Source organism: Brassica napus, chromosome C9 (assembly GCF_020379485.1).
Source record: "Brassica napus cultivar Da-Ae chromosome C9, Da-Ae, whole genome shotgun sequence".
NCBI classification, from domain to species: Eukaryota; Viridiplantae; Streptophyta; class Magnoliopsida; order Brassicales; family Brassicaceae; genus Brassica; species Brassica napus.
This window is the reverse complement of record NC_063452.1, coordinates 16,621,243-16,642,936: the sequence shown is the minus strand read 5'-3', so window position 1 is coordinate 16,642,936 and position 21,694 is coordinate 16,621,243. Positions and strand designations below refer to the sequence as shown.

Sequence of the window (21,694 nt, the reverse complement as noted above, 5' to 3'; positions counted from 1 at the left end):
AGATCCAATCAAATTTTCAGATATTTTACCCACCCCTGCAAGTTGTAATTATTATTTTTGTCAGCATATTGACCTGCTAAATGTTCAAAAACACTTGTTATAAAGTCTTGTAGGCGACCCCACGTGCCAAATTTCGATATACATTTGTTACGTAATTACTACACAAGAGGGTAAACTGCCACTTAGAACAATGCCGTTTGAGATTGTTGGTCGCTTCTTTTGTTCGTCTATAATTCTACACGTACATTATACATATGTCTTTTTTTTTTGTCAGCGATTATACATATGTCTTACTTACCAAAAATCCAACATTCACCGGAACTACTTGCCAGAGGATTATCTTTGTGTTGCCACTCCTTTTGTTTCTCTCTCGTTCTCTCCCTCTCTCTCTCTCTATATATATATATCTATATATATATATATGAATATATATATATCATTAATTGACTGAACTTTGTAAAATATGAGTTAGTAGTTTTTTTTGACATTTTGGTATAGTTTACTTTCAGATGTTTTCGGCAACTATCTGTATGAACCAGTTATCTGTAGAAGTATTGTGGTGCAGTGGTGTTAGATAATGCATTTTCTACATGTGGCCATTCTAAAAGAGAAAATGTTTCTATTTAATTTCCAAGTTATGTGAATCTTAAACTGGTGAGAGAGAATTAAAAGAAACAAAGGAAAGATGTTTTATTACATATATGATTGATTGATGAACAAAGAAAACAATGAACACAGATAGAGTTTTATTATTAAACGTAGGTTATAACTCTTCTCCTCATAACTTTGTAGTCTTTAATTTCTTTCAGGGAATATATAGACATAGTCTTGGACGAAGTGCCTGTTCAAGTAGCTTTCACGAACACAACAGGGAATAGTTTGGAGCTTAAAACCAAACGCCTAACGCCATTTTTGTCCTTAACGATCCCGACATTGATGCAATCTTTACCCTTAGGACAATACACAATCTTGTAGCCTTTAAGAGAATCTCCAGTTTTCTTGATCTGGAAGGAAGTCATGGACGAATCTTCTTTAGTTTTTGGCTTAGGACCAGCCGCTATGAACCACGTCTTACGGTCCTTGTCGGAAGGAGCGACCCACCAGTAGTTTGACTGGGCACAGGTCGTAGCTTTAGCATCCATCATGATGTTGAGGTTCTCTGATTCGGGAACGAACCCAACTCTTGACATCCAGTTTGAGAATTTTACGGGAATGCCCATCTTAACCTCTAAAGTTTCATGACCGACATAGAGAGGACATTGTTTGTCACCACGGGGGACTAGAGTCAGGCCGCCACCTGCAGCGCCGAAGATGCGAGGGATAACGTAGTAACTACCGCTGAAGATGAAATGACCTTTGGAATCGAGAACTGGTCCGCCAGCGTTTGCAGTCGCGGCGAGAACAGCAGTTAAGGTAAGGAAGTAAAACATAGGATTCATGGTTTTGGGTTTATGTAGTTGGTTTGATTTGAATGTTACTGTATGAAGAAAATGTGAGTTCATGTGAGCGATATTTATAGAGGGAACATGCACACACCAGCTTTGTAGACGCTTAAGTACATTGAGATTTGAGTTGTATGCTCCACTTTCCTTCCACGCGTTTTATAATGTGTGTTATTTTTTGTATGAGGAGATATAATTTTGGACCGTTGGATAACGAATAAGATTATGTATGTTCACCATCCATAGCTCTCATTTTATAAGTTTGACGTCAAAAAAAAAAAAGCTCTCATTTTATAAGTTTATTTATTTATTTAAACGTTACAAAAGAAACAAAACAAAAACTAAAAGCTCCCCTTATCGGTTCAATTTGGATTGGTTCGAAATTGAGCTCCCTGTCAAAAGTTTGGTTAACCGTCGGTAGTTTCCACACATGTATTCGATTCTTGTGATATCATGAACGCAAACTCTTTTAGAAGATAGCGATAACAACAATGTTAGTTTAAAGAGGAAAGATACCAAAGCATATGTTCATAGTGTATATAGTCATTTTAGCCTCGTGTTTTCGTAACTTTCTCCTCGTCTGATTAATTCTGTGAGCAAATTGTTCAAGTGTGAAGTTGTAAAAGCTTTAACCTCCACCTAAATACATAGCTTTATGATATAAAATTCTTTATTACTCTCAGTAACAGATTATGCCTCTTTCTTATCATCCAAGTTACAGATAATCTTTGTTCGACCTATCTAAAGAATTGAACCGGTTAGGATTGAATAATATTTAGTCATGTTTTCGTACTCTTTTCATTTTGTAAGAGAAAACTGACCAAATATATATTTTGAAGGTTTTATAGAAATAATATTTTATATTCATCAGTTGACTATTGTATGATTTTATATGTTGACTAAAGCCTAAGGTCGCGAGTTCGACTCTCTGTCAGCGGAGTGGTACTGAAACCTCTCTTAAAAAATTCTATCATAGATGGTCCAGGGGTTTCTATGGCGCTAATGGGATTTTCTTAGATGCGGGACAATCACTATAAAAAGTTTACCAACAACCACTACAAGAAAACATATTTATTACAAGGGTCATATTCCTTGTTAATTCATTGTAATAGAAGGGTTACAACGAATTAACAAGGAATAGCGTTTCGTTGTAAAACGTCCGTCGTAATGCAAGATTCGTTGTAACTTCCAGGTAACATTTACGACGAAATAAATTCGTTGTAAAAGCGAAAGAGAGTATTTCGTCGTAGTTTCGTAGTTACGCTTCATCGTAAAAGACTCGTATAGTTTCCTTGTAAAGTCGTCTTTAAGTACTTGTACAATTTACGACGAATTTACAAGTCTTTTAATGTAGAGTCCTTGTAATATTTACGAGGAATTTACAAGTATTTCCTAGTAACTTTCTCGTAAAGATTACGAGGATTTTACAAGTACTTCCTTGTAAACTTCTTGTAAACATTATAAGAAATTTACATCTCATTGTCATATTATTATATTATTATGAAATATTCAAAATCAAAATATATAAATTATAAAATAAAATATTGAAAATTTAAATATTTTTTTTTAAAAAATATATAAATGTCATAAAATAATATTCAAATTAATAATAGAAAACAAAAAAAAAATTGAAAAATAAAAAGCTAAGGGAGGACGCCATCGAAATAGTTGTTGGAGGTGTTTCTTCCTGGAGAGTCTCGTACTTCATCTATGGGTTCCGTCTCGAAGAGTAGGATGAAGTCGTCCTTGTGGCTTCATTGATGAAGCTTATTCATACCGCCAGTTCCATCTTTTTAGGAGCTTCCTTGAAATAAGAAACATATTAATATAATTAATTACATAAAATTATAAGAAAATAAAATATATTTAATTTTAAAAAAAATATCTAATCAGTCGTTTAAATACCTCAACCTAATATTTGAATATAGTTTTGTTACCTAAAATTACCACCTAAACTAACCACCTAATCTAATTACCTACACTAATCACCTAAACTAATTACCTAAACTAACCACCTAAACTAACCACCTAAACCTAAATTAATATTAAAAACAACATACCTTTGAGAGAAGGAGAGGAGTGGTTTGAGAGGAATGAAGGAGGCATTCCTCATTCATGTTTCGAGTTTATATAAGAAAACAACATTCCTCGTAAAGTCGTCGTAATTTTACGAGGAATCTACCAGGCCCGCGTTTTTAGTGTTACGAGGAATCTACCAGGTCCGCGTTTTTAGAATTACAATGAATTTACAAGGAATATTTACGACGAACTTACAAGGAAAACTTTACGACGACTTTACAAGGAAAGCTTTACAATGAAATTACAAGGAAAGCATTACAACGAATTTACAAGGACACATGTATTACGAGGAATCTAGCAGGCCCGTGTGTTTTCTATTACGATGAATTTACTTGGAATATATCTGAAACTCCGAAAATCAAATCCCTAAACCCCAAAATCACTTATCTATTTACACCATACCCTTTTACCACATCACCCCCTTTATCCTATTTTTTCTTAAACCCTAAACTCCAATTGAATCCTTAAAACGCAAGTTATAAGTACTATAATCAAACAACCACTTGATAGAAAATAATCAAATTATTCCGTAATCTCTAAACCGAGGGTATGAAATGAAGTTAACTTGCTTGGCTTGAGAATGCTTACAACAAAATCAGTTTGGTAAAACAGCTTAAACACGTTTTCACCAAAAATAATGGTAACATGTTTCGTCAAAAAAATCCTTGTAAAGTTACAACGAATTCATAAGGAAAGCATTACAACGAATTTACAAAGAAAACATTACAACGAATTTACAAGGACACATGTTTACGACGAATCTACCAGGCCCACGTTCTTAGAGTTACAACGAATTTGCAAGGAAGCATTACAACGAATTGACAAGGAAACGATTACAAAGAATTTACAAGGAAACGATTACAACAAATTTACATGGACATGTGTATTACAAGGAATATACCATGCCCGTGTTTTCCATTACGACGAATTTACTACGACTATATCTGAATCCCTGAAAATCAAATCCCTAAACCCCAAAGTCTCTTACCTATAACATCATATCCCTTTTACCCCATTCCCCCATTCTCCCATTTATCCTATTTTCTCTTAAACCCTAAACTCCAATTAAATCCTTAAAAGCCAACAAATAATTATTATAACCAAACAATATACACTTGCATTAAGTCTTAAACTGATTTATATATTTTTTTTTAAAATATTTAAAACATATATTACATCATTCTGAATCATTCGAGTTTTCATCAATATCAGTACAATGATCATCATCGCTTGCATCGAACTCTTCTTCACCTTCTTCATCCGTCATATCGTCGAAAAGATCTTCATATTGACGGTTATCCACATCAATTAGAAGGATGTCATCAGTTTGTTGTTAAGATACTTCCACTTCAGTGATACACACTTCTTCTTGCAAAGGTGATTCTTCTCTAGCAACTATTCGTTCACGAGGTGTAACTTTGATAACAGCTAATCAAGTTATTCCAAAATCTCTAAACCGAGGGTATCAGTTTGGTAAAGCATGCATAAAACACGTTTTCACAAAAATTAATGGTAACATGTTTCGTCGTAAAAGCCTTGTAAAGTTACAAGGACTTTACAACGAATTTTCTCTTTCCTCGTAAAATCGACGTAAATTTACATGTAAATTACCACGAAACCTTTTCCTTGTAACTTTACTACAACTTTACGACGAAATTCAGTTTTGTCGTCAAATCGTAATAATTTTCTCGTAAATTTACTAGGAATATATTTCCTCGTAATTTTTCCTCGTTATAGGCATGTTTTCTTGTAGTGAACAGTTTTTTTTTTGTTTTCTCTCTCTTTCATTACTCTTTTCTCCTAAACAATTAGGGTTTTCACCTCTACCATCTTCAAGCTCCGGCGGCCATCTCGTCCTCTTACGGCCGTCGGAGGCACCCTCGTGCCCCTTCACTTCTGATCTTCTTTGTTTGTCTCTGTCTCTTCTTACGGTAGGAGGATAGGTTCGGTTACGTTCAGATCTGAAAACCTTGTTAGATCTTTGAGCTTCTTGGTGGTTTGAAGATGCGTGAGGACAGCTACCTTCTTCCTCCGGGCTCGCCTCTGATCTCTTTGGTTCTCCGGTCATTTTCTGTGTTCATGGCTGTCCTCTCCCGAGTGTGACATCGCAGGTGGCGTCGGCTAGTCTCTCCAGGCCCGTCTCTGCTTCCGGCGTGGTTGTGGCTGGAGGCTTGGTGTGGTTGTTGGTGTGCTAGGGATCAGGGTCTATCTTTGTGATGGATCTCTGTGTTGTTGTACTTTGCTTGGTTGTTTCAGGTCTCCTAGGCGACGGCGCATGGAGTGCGATGGAGGTTGAGCCCTCGGCTCTGCTTCTTCTTTTTTCTCTAGTGACGACGCGTCCGGCGGTTTCTGTTCTCCGGTTTTCTGCTGTAAGTAGGTGTGACTCGGCGATGTGGCCCTCTGTGGCTCTTCTCTATTCCCAATAAAAGCTCTGGTTTTGCTTGACTGGTTTAGGAGCTGGTTCTGTGGTAGTTTGATGGTGGGTTAGTTAGGCATCAGTCTAATATTCGGTTCAGTCATAGGTTTTATCGGAGGATTTGTCCGCTTCCGGTCCGTTCTCCCTATAAGGTTTTCTGGTTAAACGGGTGTACACGGTCACAGTAGTGAAAGCTCGAGGTGGTAATCTCATGTTATCTCTAACGAACGATGGCATCGTCAGAAGTCTGTTTATCCTCGTACCGCCGGTGTCTCTTTGACTGGACTGGCTTGCAGGTCCGTGATGGTTTCTTTGATTGGTTTGTGGTGGGTTTACTATTTGGAAGATGTAGGAGCCGTGCTTCTGGGGTTTGAGGGCACCATATCTCTCGGTATCTCGTGGTAACTGAGTTGTCTTTTATGCTCTCTCTGGTGTTGTTGGTCTGTCATCATTTTGTTAGCTCATCTTCATCCCTTGATCAGGCTGCTCTTATTTTGTGTTCTTTGTTTAGCTATTGTGCACTATTGCTTCTTGTTTAGTTACTTTTTCATCCGTTTCTACCTGTTTCCATAATTCTGTAAAAAACAAAATTTTGGTTTAAAATTTAACATTTAACCAAAAAAGACATAATTACAGTTACATTGATTTCATTTTAAATTTCATTATATATGTTTTATCAAACAAAAAAATCAGGAAATATTTGTTTCACAGTTTCAATTGAAAATAATGAAAGAACTAACAATATATGCTTTAATTATGGATTGTGTTTTTGTTCATCCTATTTTTTTAAAAAAATATAGAAAACATAGCTGACTATTTTTATAGATCGGTATACTATATGAGGAAGATAACTTTTAGCTATATAATTCATAACTAAAGATGTGGAATAACCGAAGTCGCTTTTCCTAGTGCTGGACATAATGTTCGTGTCCGAAAGACTGACCCGGAGGTACTGACCCAAAAATCGAGGTACCGAACCTGATTTAACACTGCCTAAATATCTGTATTGTGAAACTTAGGATTTAAAACTGTAAATTTCTGTATTTTATTAATTATAAAGTATTCCCTTTATATAGGAGATTACAAGATAGATAAAAGGAAAGATTACAAATCATAAACATAAAGGAAAATGGAAATTCTAATCATACAAGCAAAAAGAAATTGAGTTTCCTTTTCTCCTAAACCATGTAGTCGCCTCTCTCTCTCTATAAGTCTCGCGGCCGCCTCTCTCTCTCTAGGGTTGGGCCGTCTCTCTCTCTAAGCGTATGGGCCGGTTATGGACATCCATCAATTGATTTATAACACTCCCCTTTGGATGCCATAACCACACAGGGATTGTAATACGCTTAATGTTGCCTCATTAAAACCTTATCAGGAAAATCCAGTGGGACAAAAACCATGATGAAGGAAAAATAGTATAACACGTACTACTCCCCCTGATGTGAACCTCAGTGGAGGTCTTTCAGCCTACGCATCCCAATCTGATGCGTGAGTTTCCTGAACGTGCAAGTCGGGAGTGACTTAGTGAATAGGTCAGCTAAATTGCCGCTGGACCTTACTTGGACGACCAGGACTTCGCCGGCTTTCTGAAGCTCGTGCGTGAAAAAGAACTTAGGTAATATGTGCTTCGTCCTGTCTCCTTTAATGTAGCCGTCCTTGAGCTGAGCAATGCATGCAACATTTTCTTCATACATCACGGTTGGCTCTTTGTCCTCAGACATCCCGCAATCAGCTCGGACATGTTGGGTCATCGACCTCAGCTAAACACACTCGCGGCTGGCCTCATGAATGGCCAAGATTTCCGAGTGATTAGATGAAGTGGCCGCGATGGTTTGTTTCATGGAACACCATGAAATGGCCGTACCTCCATGTGTAAAGACATATCCTGTCTATGATCGAGCATGATGTGGATCTGATAGATATCCTGCATCAGCAAAGCCAACTAAACCATCTTTGTTATGGTTAGTATAATATAGATCCAAAGTCTTTCGTTCCTTGCAGGTAACGAAGAACATGTTTTATCCAGTGCCTTTGGGTCGGATATGAGCTAAACCTAGATAGTAGGTTCACGACAAAGGCTATATCAGGCCGTGTGTGAGTTCCCAAGTACATTAAGGCTCCTATGGCACTGAGATATGACATTTCGGGACCTAGGACATCTTCATCGTCCATTTTGGGACGAAATGGATCAGTGTCCAGACCGAGAGATCTCACGACCATGGGACTGGTCAGAGGATGGCAACCGGCCATTTTAAACCTCTTGAGTACCTTTTCTGTATATGCCATTTGATGCTCAAGGATACCATCATTTCTGTACTCAAGTTGTAATCCCAAACAGAATTTTGTTTTCCCGAGATCTATCATCTCGAATTCTTTCTTAAGGTATTCAACCGTTTGGGAAATCTCTCCAGAGGTTTCTAGGATATTCAGATCATCAACATACACTGCTATGATCACGAATCCTTTATTTTCGAATTTCTTAATGAAAATACATGGACTGATAGGGTCATTTCTATATCCCTCTTTCACTAGGTACTCACTTAGTCTATTGTACCACATCCGTCCGGATTGTTTCAGTCCATAAAGAGATTTATTCAACTTATTTTTTTTTTTTGAATTGAATGTTAAATTTAATTCAAAAGAAAAAACCTTGTTACAACTATGTGTGTCCTTTTTTAATTTCCTATACACATTTGGGAATTAAACAAAAAGAAACTCTTTCTTCAACTTCTTCTACCTCCTCCACCATTTTCAAACCTTCTCAATTCTACCTAGCTCTCACTCCTACTAGGTAGCCAGTTCTCACTCCTACTGGATAGCCAGCTCTCACTCCTACTGGGTAGCTAAACTCTCACTGCAGTCCTATCTTGTAGAAAACCAAAATTGCATCCCATTTCCAATTACTTTATCTCCCTTTCTTTGTATCAATGTGAGCTTGTTCCTCATATTTTTATCAAGCAATTTGATCAAAAGTTCTGCTGGCGCACTAGCCTCCCCATGCCTTCGTCTATTACGCTCTCGCCATAACATATAGACCGTAGCTTGAATCATATATTTTACGAGGAAACTCTGCATCTTACATCCCATTGAGCCTCTCAGGAGTCTTTTTATCTCCTCCCATCTCACCGTAAATTGTCCCCGCAAGATACCCTTCATTAGAGCTTCCCATACCCTAGTAGAGTAACTGCACTCAAAGAATAAATGTTCAAGAGTTTCCAATGGCGCATTACACAAGATACAATCCTCCCTTGCACTACACTGCCAAGCTCTCATCCTGTCCCCCGTTGTGAGTCTCCTCCTCATAGCCAACCATAAGATAAATGAGTATTTAGGGGTTGAGTACTTAAACCACACAATATCTGCCCAGTCAATAAGGATCTTCCTCTCTCTAATAAACTCCCAAGTTTCTGTAGAGGAGAAACTTCTCTTGCATACCCCCTTACCATTTAGCCATAGCGAAACATCCTCATCATCACCTCTATTACCTCGACTTTTTTCAATTTCTTCCTCCACTTTGTTTAGGAGCAAAACCCGATGATACCGTCTTCTATGTTTCCAACTTTCCTCCACAGTCGCATTTAGCAAAATGCCCATATCAATACGACTACCATCACTCAGTAGCTCCTGCAAACAACCCAAAGAGGACCATTGTTCAAACCAGAAAGAAGCCTTCTTCCCATTCCTTACTTCCACTCTGTACATTTGCTTTGCCAAGTCCCTGCACTTTAATATCTTCTTCCACATCCAGGAGCCTGTTTGTGTAGTTTCCTTTACCATCCAGAATGAGCTTTTGCGTATCAAGTATATCTTTACCCAGTTTACCCACATCGAGTTTGAGGAAAGTATTCTCCAAATTAGTTTCAAGCAACTGACAGTATTAGTTTCTCTCAGTCTTCGTAATCCCAACCCTCCCTCCTTCTTCGTGCTACAGATATCAGCCCACGACACTTTTGCTTTTCTGTTATTCAACTCCGGACCCGACCACAAAAAAGCAGAGCACAGCCTCTCGATTTCCTTAATGCAGCCACTAGGGAGTCGAAACGCAACCATCCAGAAATTTGCAAGACTTGTAATAACTGATTTAATCAGTTGGAGCCTTCCTGCATAAGAAAGGAACCGTCCAGTCCACGATCCAATTCTCTTCCTAATCTTCTCAATCAAAGGCATGTAATCTAGCACCGTCATATTCTTGGTTAAGAGAGGAAGGCCTAGATAACGCACCGGTAAACTTCCTGATTCAAACGGGAAATAGCTGAGGATCTCTTCTTGCTTCTGACTTGAGACTCCTGCCAGGAACAGAGTTGATTTCTCCATACTGATCCGAAGCCCCAACATTTTATCAAAAGAATCAAAAACTCTCAGAATCTCCTCAATAGACTTCTTCGTTCCATCCGCAAAGATCATTAAATCATCAGCAAAACATAGATGAGTCAGATCTATGTTCTTACACTTCGGATGAAACCCCATTCTTCCTTGCCTCGCTGCTTCATCAATCATTCTTGATAAGACATTCATGCAAATCACAAATAGATTCGGAGATAACGAGCACCCCTGTCGTAGCCCCCGCTTACTCTGAAAGTAGCCCGCTAGTTCCCCATTTACTTGAACAGAGAAGGATGCAGTGGTAATACAAAGAGAGATCCAGTGAATAAACCTCTCCGGGAGCCCCATCGCCTTCAGAGTGTTGATTAAAAAAGCCCATTGCACCGAGTCGAAAGCCTTGGAAATGTCTATCTGCATTGCACACCGAGGAGAGACTGTGTCTTTATGATAGTCCTTCACTATCTCCGTCGCTAATAATACATTTTCCATTAGTAACCTCTCCTTGATAAACGCAGATTGGTTCCAAGTTATACATTTAGGCAGAATCAGCTTCAGTCTATTTGCCAATATCGTCGAAATCAACTTGTATAGAACATTACAGCATGAGATAGGCCTATAGTCTTTCATTACCTTAGCCTCTTGCTTCTTCGGAACCAGAGTCAAGATAGTTGAATTTAACCCTTTTGGCAAGAATCCTTTAAGAAAGAAAGATTGCACTGCCACAGTGATGTCATCTCCAATCACAGCCCACGATTCCTTGAAAAATTCCATCGTGTATCCATCTGGCCCCAGAGCTTTACCACCAGGCATCTTGATTAACACTCCTTTAATCTTCTCCTTAGAAACATCCCTCGTCAATTTCTCACAATCTGTACCACTGCATTGGAACCCCACTAACTCTCTGAGTCTCTCAACTGTCGACCCCTCAAACTCTTGAGGCTGCGCAGACATAAACGCTTCAAAAAAAGAGACTGCTTCTACTTTGATCTCCTCCTTTGTTGTAACTATTCTCCCATCAGAACATTTAATTTCGTGAATAGAGTTGCGAACCTCCCTTATTTTTGCTGCATTGTGAAAAACTCTATTATTCCCGTCTCCTACATCTAGCCAGAATAACTTCGCCTTTTGTTTCAAGTAATCTTCCTCCAAATCTGCTAATCGCTGCCATATCTTATAAGCCTTACCTTCCTCTTTTATGTTCACTGTGTCAGGATGTTCCAGAGTAATCTTCTGCCTCTCACACAGATAACCATAAGCCTCCTTTGTTCTCTTTGATAAATCCCCTAGCTTCAACTTACTTAACGACCTCAGCGGCTGTTTTAGAAGCTTTAATCGTTTAGTCAGACGAAACATCGCAGTGGTTGAGTGGAATAGCACCTCATGATCTTTCCAAAAAACTTCTATCAGGGGAAGAAACTCCGGCATCTTAGCTATAGCATTCGTAAACTTAAAAGGGTTACGTTTCCTCTCTTCCTCATCCTCAAAGTGGATTCTACACCTTAAGTGATCTGAACAACCCCCCGCTTCAAACACACTATATGCTGTCTTCCCATGAAGCCAATCCTCATTGTTTAAGACTCTATCTAACTTCTTGCATATCAGCCCATCCTCTCTCTTGTTACACCACGTCAGTAAAGGACCTTGGAACCCCATATCTGTAAATCTGCAGAAATTTGCCACCTCCTGGAATTCCCTCATCCCAACAGGTTGTCTTGCTAGATTCCCAAATCCTGAATGCTAATTATCTTCTAAAATTTCATTGTAGTCACCCATTATCATCCACTTCTTATTCTTGAACATAGGAGCCTCATAATGACATTTTACTTCCTCCCATAGCCTTCTCCTCTCTTCCACCGTGTTTTGAGCATAAACAAAAGAACATAGAAACTCTTCCGATTCTCCCGGCAACAAAATAGAACAAGTGATTAACTGGTCACTTTTGTAGACCGGGGTCAATCTAACTGACTGCTTCCATACCACCCATAACCTCCCTAGCTTATTATATTCATAATTCGCCATAAACTCCCAATCTTGAAATACACTAGAGACAATCTTCATAGCTTTATTTTCCTTCACCCTTGTTTCAATCAGACATCCAAAAAGAAAATTATTATTCCTCACCCAACTTCGAACCACCTCATGTTTAGTTGTTTGGTTGAAGCCCCTTATATTCCAAAAGAACCCCACCATCAGAGATTTTTGGTAGAACCCTTTCCCATAATCACTCGATGATATGTGTTTGATTTCCTAGGAAGAGTCTGCCTCGGCCTGCCCCTCCTAGTCTCCTTCAGTTTCCCCCCAACACTTTCCTCAATCCGACTTTGATGTAGATCCTCAGCTGCTTCAATCTCCTCCTCCTCAGTATCTACTGTCATATCCTTTTCAATCTCAGTTCCAAACTCATTCGCAGAACTTAAAGCTGCAAACCTGGAGGGGGTAGCAATTATTTCCTGACTTGGCTGAGATTTAGGACTTCTCCCAACTCTCTCCATCGATACCTCTTTCCAAGGGTTCACCTCTGCCTTTTCCAAATCCTCTCTTTCTTTCTCTTCCTCCTTCTTCTCACTACTGGTAACCTCATCTACTTCCTCATCTTCCTTAGCACTCACTTGGGCCTCTAGACCCGTCGGAACCTCACCCTGAATTTCCACACTTCCCTCTTGAACCTCCAAATCCTTTACCATCTCACCCTGAAGTTCCATATTTCCTTTTCTAGTATCAACTTCCAGCTTCTTCTGCTTGCAAAAAGTATCAAAGTGACCCCACCTTCCACACTTTATACATTTTGGAGGCAACCCAGGATACGTGAATTGAACCTTAGTATCTACCCCTTGGATAACGTAGTTAATCTTTTCTGGAAGCTCTTTGGTCAGATCTGCCAGAACAAACACCTTCGCAATCTCCAAATTCGAACACGCTATAGTCTCAGGATGCAAATGATCCGGAACTCCTGTAGCACTCGTTATAAAACTTAACCCCTCCCATGAGTACATACTCAAAGGGACATTAGTCACATGTACCCAAAGAGGAGTAAGCCATGCTTTTGATTTGTCTTCCTCCGGCGACCAGTGTGATACAACCATCGGAACTCCCGCGACATTCCACACCCCTCGCCCCACTACCTTCTTCCTGATCTTCTCATTTGGGATCCTGATTCTCATGGTATGCTCATCCATCACATACACATCCAGTTTCTGGTTTATTTCGCCATACGCCCAAATTTTGTTCACAATCATATGCATCTTCGCTACGTGAGGCGCTGACTCTAAAAACCTTGCGATGACAAAATCATCCCACAGTGGATTCGCCTTCTCAATGATTTCCGATGGCACCTCCACCGACTTCTTCCCCTCCAATTCTGTGATCTCAAATTCGTACTTCTTCATAACTTGTTTCCCTTTCGCTACTGTGACCCAAGAACCCTTCTGATGAACAATCGGCGGTGGATGATCCGTCGGAATCTCCACCGGAGCCGTCTCTACTGCCATCGAAGCAGCGGAGATCGAGAAACTTTGATCGCCTTGTTTGTCGCCAAAATCGCCTTGTCAAAACGCAGCGTTCTTCAAGATCTCGAGATACTCCGATTTATTCAACTTAATACAATGTTGTTCTCGAGTACTCTCTTTGTTTTTCAATTCGATACCTTCTGGGACTTTCATGTAAATTTCATTATCCACTGGACCATATAGGTATGCGGTTACAACATCCATTAACCGTAAATCTAGACCTTCTCTCACGGCCAGACTTATTAAAAATCTGAAGGTCGTAGCATCCACCACAGGGGAGTATGTCTCCTCATAGTCTATTCCAGGTCTCTGTGAGAATCCTTGTGCAACAAGTCGGGCTTTATACCTCACGACTTCACCATTCTCATTTCTTTTCCTCACAAAGACCCATTTGATATCATGAGGTGTCCGGATTATTTGGCCAAATACACCTCTTTTTCTCAATGATTCTAATTCCACGTTTATGGTTTCTTTCCATTTAAGCCAATCTGGTCGTTGCATGCATTCATATATAGACATGGGTTCATGATCCTCATTATCCATAAGTTCAAGTGCTACTTCATAAGCAAATATATCATTCATGTCGACATGTTTTCTGTTCCATTGTTTTCCAGACAAGACATAGTTTATTGAGATCTCATTATTATCTGCACCATCAGTACCATGAATCTTGGCGTCCCAAGAATCATTGTTTGGCACATCAGGGCCGGACACATCAGTGGCATCAGGTCTGGCCATGTCTAAAGCCTTAGGATTGGGCGCGGCCACATCACGGGCTGGATCGGCCGCGGCCATGTCTGGTGTCTTATGAAGCTCGGTTTCATTTTCTGCACCTTTCTTTTTTTCCGAGGGTTCTTATCTTTGGAACCTATTGGTCTACCACGTTTCACACGTCGTCTAGACTCTGTAGCAACTTGATTGTGTCCCTCTTGAACATCAATTCTTATTGGTGCATTAACAGCTGGTATGTATGACTTAGTCACACTTTTCGGGTCAGCAAAGAAATCTGGCAATTGATTCGCTAGCTTTTGTAAATGAATGATCTTTTAAACTTCTAGATCACATTCTTGAGTTCGAGGATCTTTCAAAGTTATGGATGTTTGATTCCATGAGATTTCTTTTACCATATTACTGCTATCTCCCCCTAATGTTGGAAGTTCGGATTCATTGAAATGACAATCCGCGTATCTGGCCTTAAACAAATCACCCGTAGTTGGCTCAAGATACTTTAAAATCGTGGGGGAATCAAATCCAACATATATCCCCATCCTTCTTTGAGGTCCCATCTTTGTTCTCTGTGGTGGAGCTATTGGAACATAAACGGCACAACCAAAAGTCTTAAGATGAGAAATGTCTGGCACGTGACCCGTGAGTAATTGTGATGGGGAATATTTGTGTTCACTAGATGGCCTGATGCGTATGAGCTCGGCCGCGTGTAGGACGGCATCTCCCCACACTGAGACCAGAAGTCTCGACCTCATGAGTAATGGTCGAGCTATGAGCTGTATGCGTTTTATAAATGATTCGACCAGGCCGTTCTGTGTATGTACATGTGCCAAGGAGTGTTCCACACTTACCCCCATGGACATACATTAATCATTAAACGCTTGGGAAGTGAACTCACCAGCATTATCTAGGCGTATAATCTTTAAAGGAAAATCTGGAAAATGAGCTCGTAATCTAATTATCTGAGCAAGTAACCTGGCAAATGCCAAGTTTCTGGTCGACAAGAGACAAACATGCGACCATCTAATGGACGCATCAATGAGGACCACGAAATATTGAAATGTCCCACAAGGTGGGTGAATTGGTCCACAGATGTCTCCTTGAATTCTTTCCAGAAAGCTAATAGTCTCTTTAGTGACTTTAACTGGTGATGGCCTAGAAATGAGTTTCCCTTGGGAACAAGCAACACACGATAGGTGCTTAGGGATAATTCGTTTCTCTTCAAGGGAATGGCCGTTTGAGTTCAGGATCAGTTTACGCATCATGGTCGAACCGGGATGGCCAAGCCGGTCGTGCCATAGAGTGAAATTGTCGATTGCCTCTTTATTAAAAATGGCATTGGCCTCGATCATACTGACTTTAGCATGGTAAAGACTAGTAGATAGTGCAAGAATGAATTCTAAAACTTTCTTATTGCCATGGACGATTTCAATGATCTGAAGAGATTCTTTGTTTCCTTCGCCTGTGGTTTCAATATGAAAGCCATTCATTCGAATGTCTTTAAAGCTTAATAGATTTCTCTTAGATTTGGGTGAGTACAAGGCATCTGATATCTCAAGATGTGTACCCATAGGCAACATGATGTTAGCATGGCCGTGACCCTCTATGAGACTAGCTATTCCCACAATGGTGGAGATGTTGGCGTTTTTCAGAGTTAGGTTTATGAAGTATCTCTTGTCTTTTAAAATCGTGTGGCTTGATCAATTGTCCACAACGAGTACATCCTTGTTCTCGTTCATTTCTAAAACAAGATTCAAAAGGATGCTACTTAGAGACTTCATATATAAAATCATTTCATTTCTTATTAAGTTTTCAAGTTCAAAGAAATGACAACATAGAAACACCAAAACATAGAATTTTTAGATTACAAATGTCGAAATCAATCTTCAGTCTTTAAGACAATATGAAGTTTCATAATCCATAAGATCGTCCTTTTCATGATCGAAGTCATGTTCAGCATCTTGATAAGTCATATGGGCTTCAGGATTCTTCCCTTTCAAACTCTCTTGATAGAGGTCAACTAGATGCTTGGGAGTCCTACCATCTTGATAAGTCATATGGGCTTCAGGATTCTTCCCTTTCAAACTCTCTTGATAGAGGTCAACTAGATGCTTGGGAGTCCTACAAGTCTTAGCCCAATGATTTCTCATTCCACACCTATGACACACTGATTTGCTTGAGTTGGTCGAGTGTTGAGGTTTGAATGAAGATCCACGGCCGTGACCATGACCTCTTCCAAATGAGCCACGGTCACGCCCATGGTCTCTACCATGTTGATTCCCTCGCCCGAGGTCAAAGGAGTTTCGGCCACGTCCACGTCCGTTCCACTTTCCTCGACCACGGCCATTATGGCCAATTCCTTGGACGTGATGGGATTCTTTATTGTCCTCTGTCGTGTGTGCTTCAAGTAGTGGAGCCGATCCAAGAGGTCTCATCTGACTGTTTCTCATTAGTAATTCATTGTTCTGCTCAGCGAGCAAGAGACAAGAAATAAGATCTGCATAGGTTTTGAAACCTTTCTCACGGTACTGTTGTTGTAATAATACATTGCTTGTGTGGAAAGTGGAAAAGGTTTTCTCAAGCATATCCTGATCCGTAATACTTTTACCACACAGTTTCATTTTAGAAACAATCTTAAACAGTGCAGAGTTATACTCGTCCACAGACTTATAGTCTTGGATCCTAAGATTCGTCCAATCAAACCGAGATTTTGGTAAGATCACCGTTCTCTGGTGATCATATCTCGATTTCAATTCAGTCCAAAGATTTAGTGGATTCTCAATGGTTAGATATTGATCCTTGAGACTCTCAGCTAGATGATGACGAATGATCAAGATAGCTCTGTAACGATCCTTTTCATTGGCATTATTGTTCTTGGTGATACATTCACCGAGACCCTTGGATTTCAGGATGATCTTAGCATCAAGTGCCCACTGAAGGTAATTATCTCCATAGAGATTTAGGGCAGCAAAATCCAGGTTATTGATTTTCGACATCTGAAATCATAAATTAATATATTTTAGATCTTTTGGGAATAGTTTCAATGTTTAAACGAATAGGTTTTAAGTTCAAACAATTAATCAAATCACACGGACAAGATCTATGCCTCACGGCCAAGTTAAGCCACACAGCTATGAATGCAATTGGTTCACTCTTATGCATTTAGTTTGTGGTGTAATTGCAATCCTAACATGGTTTCTATCAGTTCATACATGATGCAATCAAAACACACAAACACTCGGCCAAGCAAAAGAACAAGCCACACGGCTATTTGATTTGATTCAATGCCATTCCTAGAATAAGTTCTAAGTGTAATTGCAATCAATCAATGTGATCAAGTTATGGTATGAATGCAACAAGGCCACACGGCCACGAGTATGATCAGATCTAGAACAATTAACCTAGAATGCAACAAGGCCACACGGCCACAATTTAGATTTGATTTCAAAAATAATCTAGACTAGGGTTTCAGTTTAAACAAGTCAAGCAATCTCAATTTATTCAGATTCAAGTTTAAACAATCTTAACCATAGTTCTGGGTGATCAAATCATTCAAACAAAATCGATTTTCAAAATTTAGGGTTTTAGGGTTTCGGTTTATAATTTCAAGGTGATTAAATTCAATTTCAATCATTCAATCAGATTTAATTAATCAGTTTTCGAATTAGGGTTTAGGGATTTTCGAAAATTTGATCTTAGATCAAAGGAATTTGATTTGAGATTCAAAACCTTCAAGGGTTTCGATTTTAATTGATCAATAGATCAATCTCGATTTTAGGGTTTGGAGATCGAACTTTTAGAGCTTCGATTTACTACTCTAGGGTTTGATCTATTATCATATGGCTTTATCTTAGAGATTAGGTTTTAGGATTTTGTTCTTTACAATCAATCCAAATTCGATTCTCATATTCTTAGAGTTCGAAATACCTTTAGGTTAGCTGATTGTAGAAACCGTACCACCAAGAATGAACCTCGAGCTGGACACGAACTGGACGCGAGCTAGCTCCTATCGGATCGCGAGCTGGAACAGACGCGAGCTGGCTCTGTGCTGATCGAGTCGCGAGCTGAGAGTTGTCGCGAACAGAAGCACGAACGGGTTGAGGCTGAAGTCGCGCGAGCTGATCGCTATCGGGTCTCGGACGGTACGCTTGCAGTCGGGATCGCGAGCTGAGGCTGAGACGGACGCAAGCTGAGGCTGAAACGGACGCAAGCTGAGGCTGAGACGGACGCAAGCTGAGGCTGAGACCGGATGCAAGACGCGATCGAGTTTAGGGTTTGACGGGTTCGTCGGATTAGGGTTAGGGATTTTGGGGTTTTGTCGATTTGGTTTTAGGCTCAGGGTGTTTAAGAGTTTCGTGCTGATAACGTGTTGTGAAACTTAGGATTTAGAACTGTAAGTTTCTGTATTTTATTAATCATAAAGTGTTCCCTTTATATAGGGGATTACAAGATTGATAAAATGAAAGATTACAAATCATAAACATAAAGGAAAAGGGAAATCCTAATCATACAAGGAAAAGGAAATTGAGTTTCCTTTTCTCATAAACCATGTAACCGCCTCTCTCTCTCTCTCTAAGTCTCGCGGCCTCCTCTCTCTCTCTCTAGGGTTGGACCGTCCCTCTCTCTAAGCGTATGGGCCAGTTATGGACCGGGCCGGTTATGGACATCCATCAATTGATTTATAACAGTAAGGATTTTTTATTCAAAACCCAAAAAATGAAACCGAATCCTACCCACACTGAGAACTGGATGAGAATCCGAACAAATAAAAACACACATACATATAATATTATTTATAGTTATACTTATAATAATATCAATACCTAAAATTAAAATTATAAATAAAATATATATTTATTATTTTGGGTATTTATAGATAGAAATGGATATTTTGGATACACAATACCCAAATAAAATTGTATTCATAGTCATTTTCACACAAAAAATAACTCATTGGAACCATATATATTGAGTATTTTTGGTTTTTAGGTATTTTGGATAACTTTGAGTAGGTTAAATCCCCTATATATTTATTGAGAAGCATTTGAAAAATTAGAACCTTAATTTTGTATTAATTAAAAAAACTCCAAATCCTAGGTGGCACTCTAAATGCCTTCTAAATTCCATTTCAAAGAATTCTAGAGCATCTAATATAAAGTATAGTTTAATCTAATGGTGTCACATTATTCCATAATTATATAACACTAGAGAACATTATATTTACCTAAAATATATGAAGTGTGTATTATTTCCTTAAACAAAAGCTACGGAATTACCTAATATGATTTACATATATACGAGAATTAATGATTAAGAATAATAAAGATTTGATAACAATTTTTGCATCCTTCTTTATTTTTGTTTAAATTTATATTATTAAAAAAACTTAAACAATCACATTAACCATATAATAAAAAATTAGATTTTTTCTTATATGTTATATTTTGAATTTTTTAAAATGACTTTAAATTACAAAAAAGGAAACCTTTATATGTTATATATTTTTTTAAACGACTTTAAAATACAAAAATGAGGACACCTTATATGTTATATTTTTCTTATATGTTAGAATTTTCTTATATGTTATATTTTGAATTTTTTTTTAAAACGACTTTAAATTACAAAAATGTAAGTTTTCCTTAAGTATACGACTAAAAACATTAAAATGACATGTATCAATTCGATGGTTGATTTGAAAGCTTTCAAAACCATATGGAAAATAAAAGTCAAAATAATTCAACTGTGAAAACAATATTGTTCACTTTTTTCAAGAATGTGTTCGCTGGAAAAAATAAGGTTTTTATGTCATAATTTGTTTAATGTCCACTAGAGAACATTATATTAACCTAAAATCTAAGAAGTGTGTATTCTTTCCTTAAATAAAAGCTACAGAATTACCTAATATGATTTACATATATATGACAATTAATGATTATGAATAATAAATATTTGATAACAATTTTTGCATTTTTTTTCATTTTAGTTTAATTTTATATTATTAAAAAAATAAACAATCACATTAACCATATAATAAAAAATTAGATTTTTTCTTATATGTTATATTTTGAATTTTTTAAAATGACTTTAAATTACAAAAATGAGTAAACCTTATATGTTTTTTTTTTAAAACGACTTTAAAATACAAAAATGAGGACACCTTATATGTTAGATTTTTTCTTATATGTTATATTTTGAATTTTTTAAAACAACTTTAAATTACAAAAATGTAAATTTTCCTTAAGTATACGACTAAAAACATTAAAATGACATGTATCAGTTCGATGGTTGATTTGAAAGCTTTCAAAACCATATGTAAGTTAAAAGTCAAAATAATTCAACTGTGAAAACAATACTATTCACTTTTTCAAAATTGTGTTCGAGGAAAAAAATAAGGTTTTTATGTCATAATTTGTTTAATGTCCACTAGAGAACATTATATTAACCTAAAATATAAGAAGTGTGTATTCGTTCCCTAAATAAAAGCTACGAAATTACCTAATATGATTTACATATATATGGCAATTAATGATTATGAATAATAAAGATTTGATAACAATTTTTGCATCCTTCTTCATTTTGTTTAATTTTATATTATTAAAAAAAATAAACAATCACATTAACCATATAATAAAAAATTAGATTTTTTCTTATATGTTATATTTTGAATTTTTTAAAATGACTTTAAATTACAAAAATGAGGAAACCTTATATGTTATTATTTGTTTTTTAAAACGACTTTAAAATACAAAAATGAGGACACCTTATATGTTAGATTTTTCTTATATGTTAGATTTTTTCTTAGATGTTATATTTTGAATTTTTTAAAACGACTTTAAATTACAAAAATGTAAGTTTTCCTTAAGTATACGACTAAAAACATTAAAATGACATGTATCAATTCGATGGTTGATTTGAAAGTTTTCAAAACCATGTGGAAGATAAAAGTCAAAATAATTCAACTGTGAAAACAATATTGTTAAGTCAAAATAATTCAACTGTGAAAAAAATATTGTTCACTTTTTTCAAGAATGTGTTCGATAAAAAAAAATAAAGATTTTATGTCATAATTTGTTTAATGTCTATGATGTATTAATTATAGTTTTGATCCATTATTTTTAATAAAAATTGATCTGTTCCATCGGAAAGAAATTATATAATAACAACAAAAAATATTTTATATATATAAATAAAATGATCACATA

The 21,694-nt window shown here is 37.5% G+C and overlaps 1 protein-coding gene across 1 annotated transcript; it reads right to left on the bottom strand.

The window, feature by feature from the left end:
* Positions 1 to 671: 671 nt before the first annotated feature.
* Positions 672 to 1,517, bottom strand: LOC111212137 (kunitz trypsin inhibitor 4-like). Its single transcript, XM_022713565.2, has one exon. It carries the CDS (start codon positions 1,500 to 1,502, stop codon positions 846 to 848), a length of 657 nt encoding a protein of 218 aa, XP_022569286.2. The 5' UTR covers positions 1,503 to 1,517; the 3' UTR covers positions 672 to 845.
* Positions 1,518 to 21,694: the final 20,177 nt, after the last annotated feature.

What these genes read in the sequence shown, in the direction of transcription:
- LOC111212137 (XM_022713565.2), bottom strand. Translation starts at nt 1,502, where the DNA reads ATGAACTCACATTTTCTTCATACAGTAACATTCAAATCAAACCAACTA.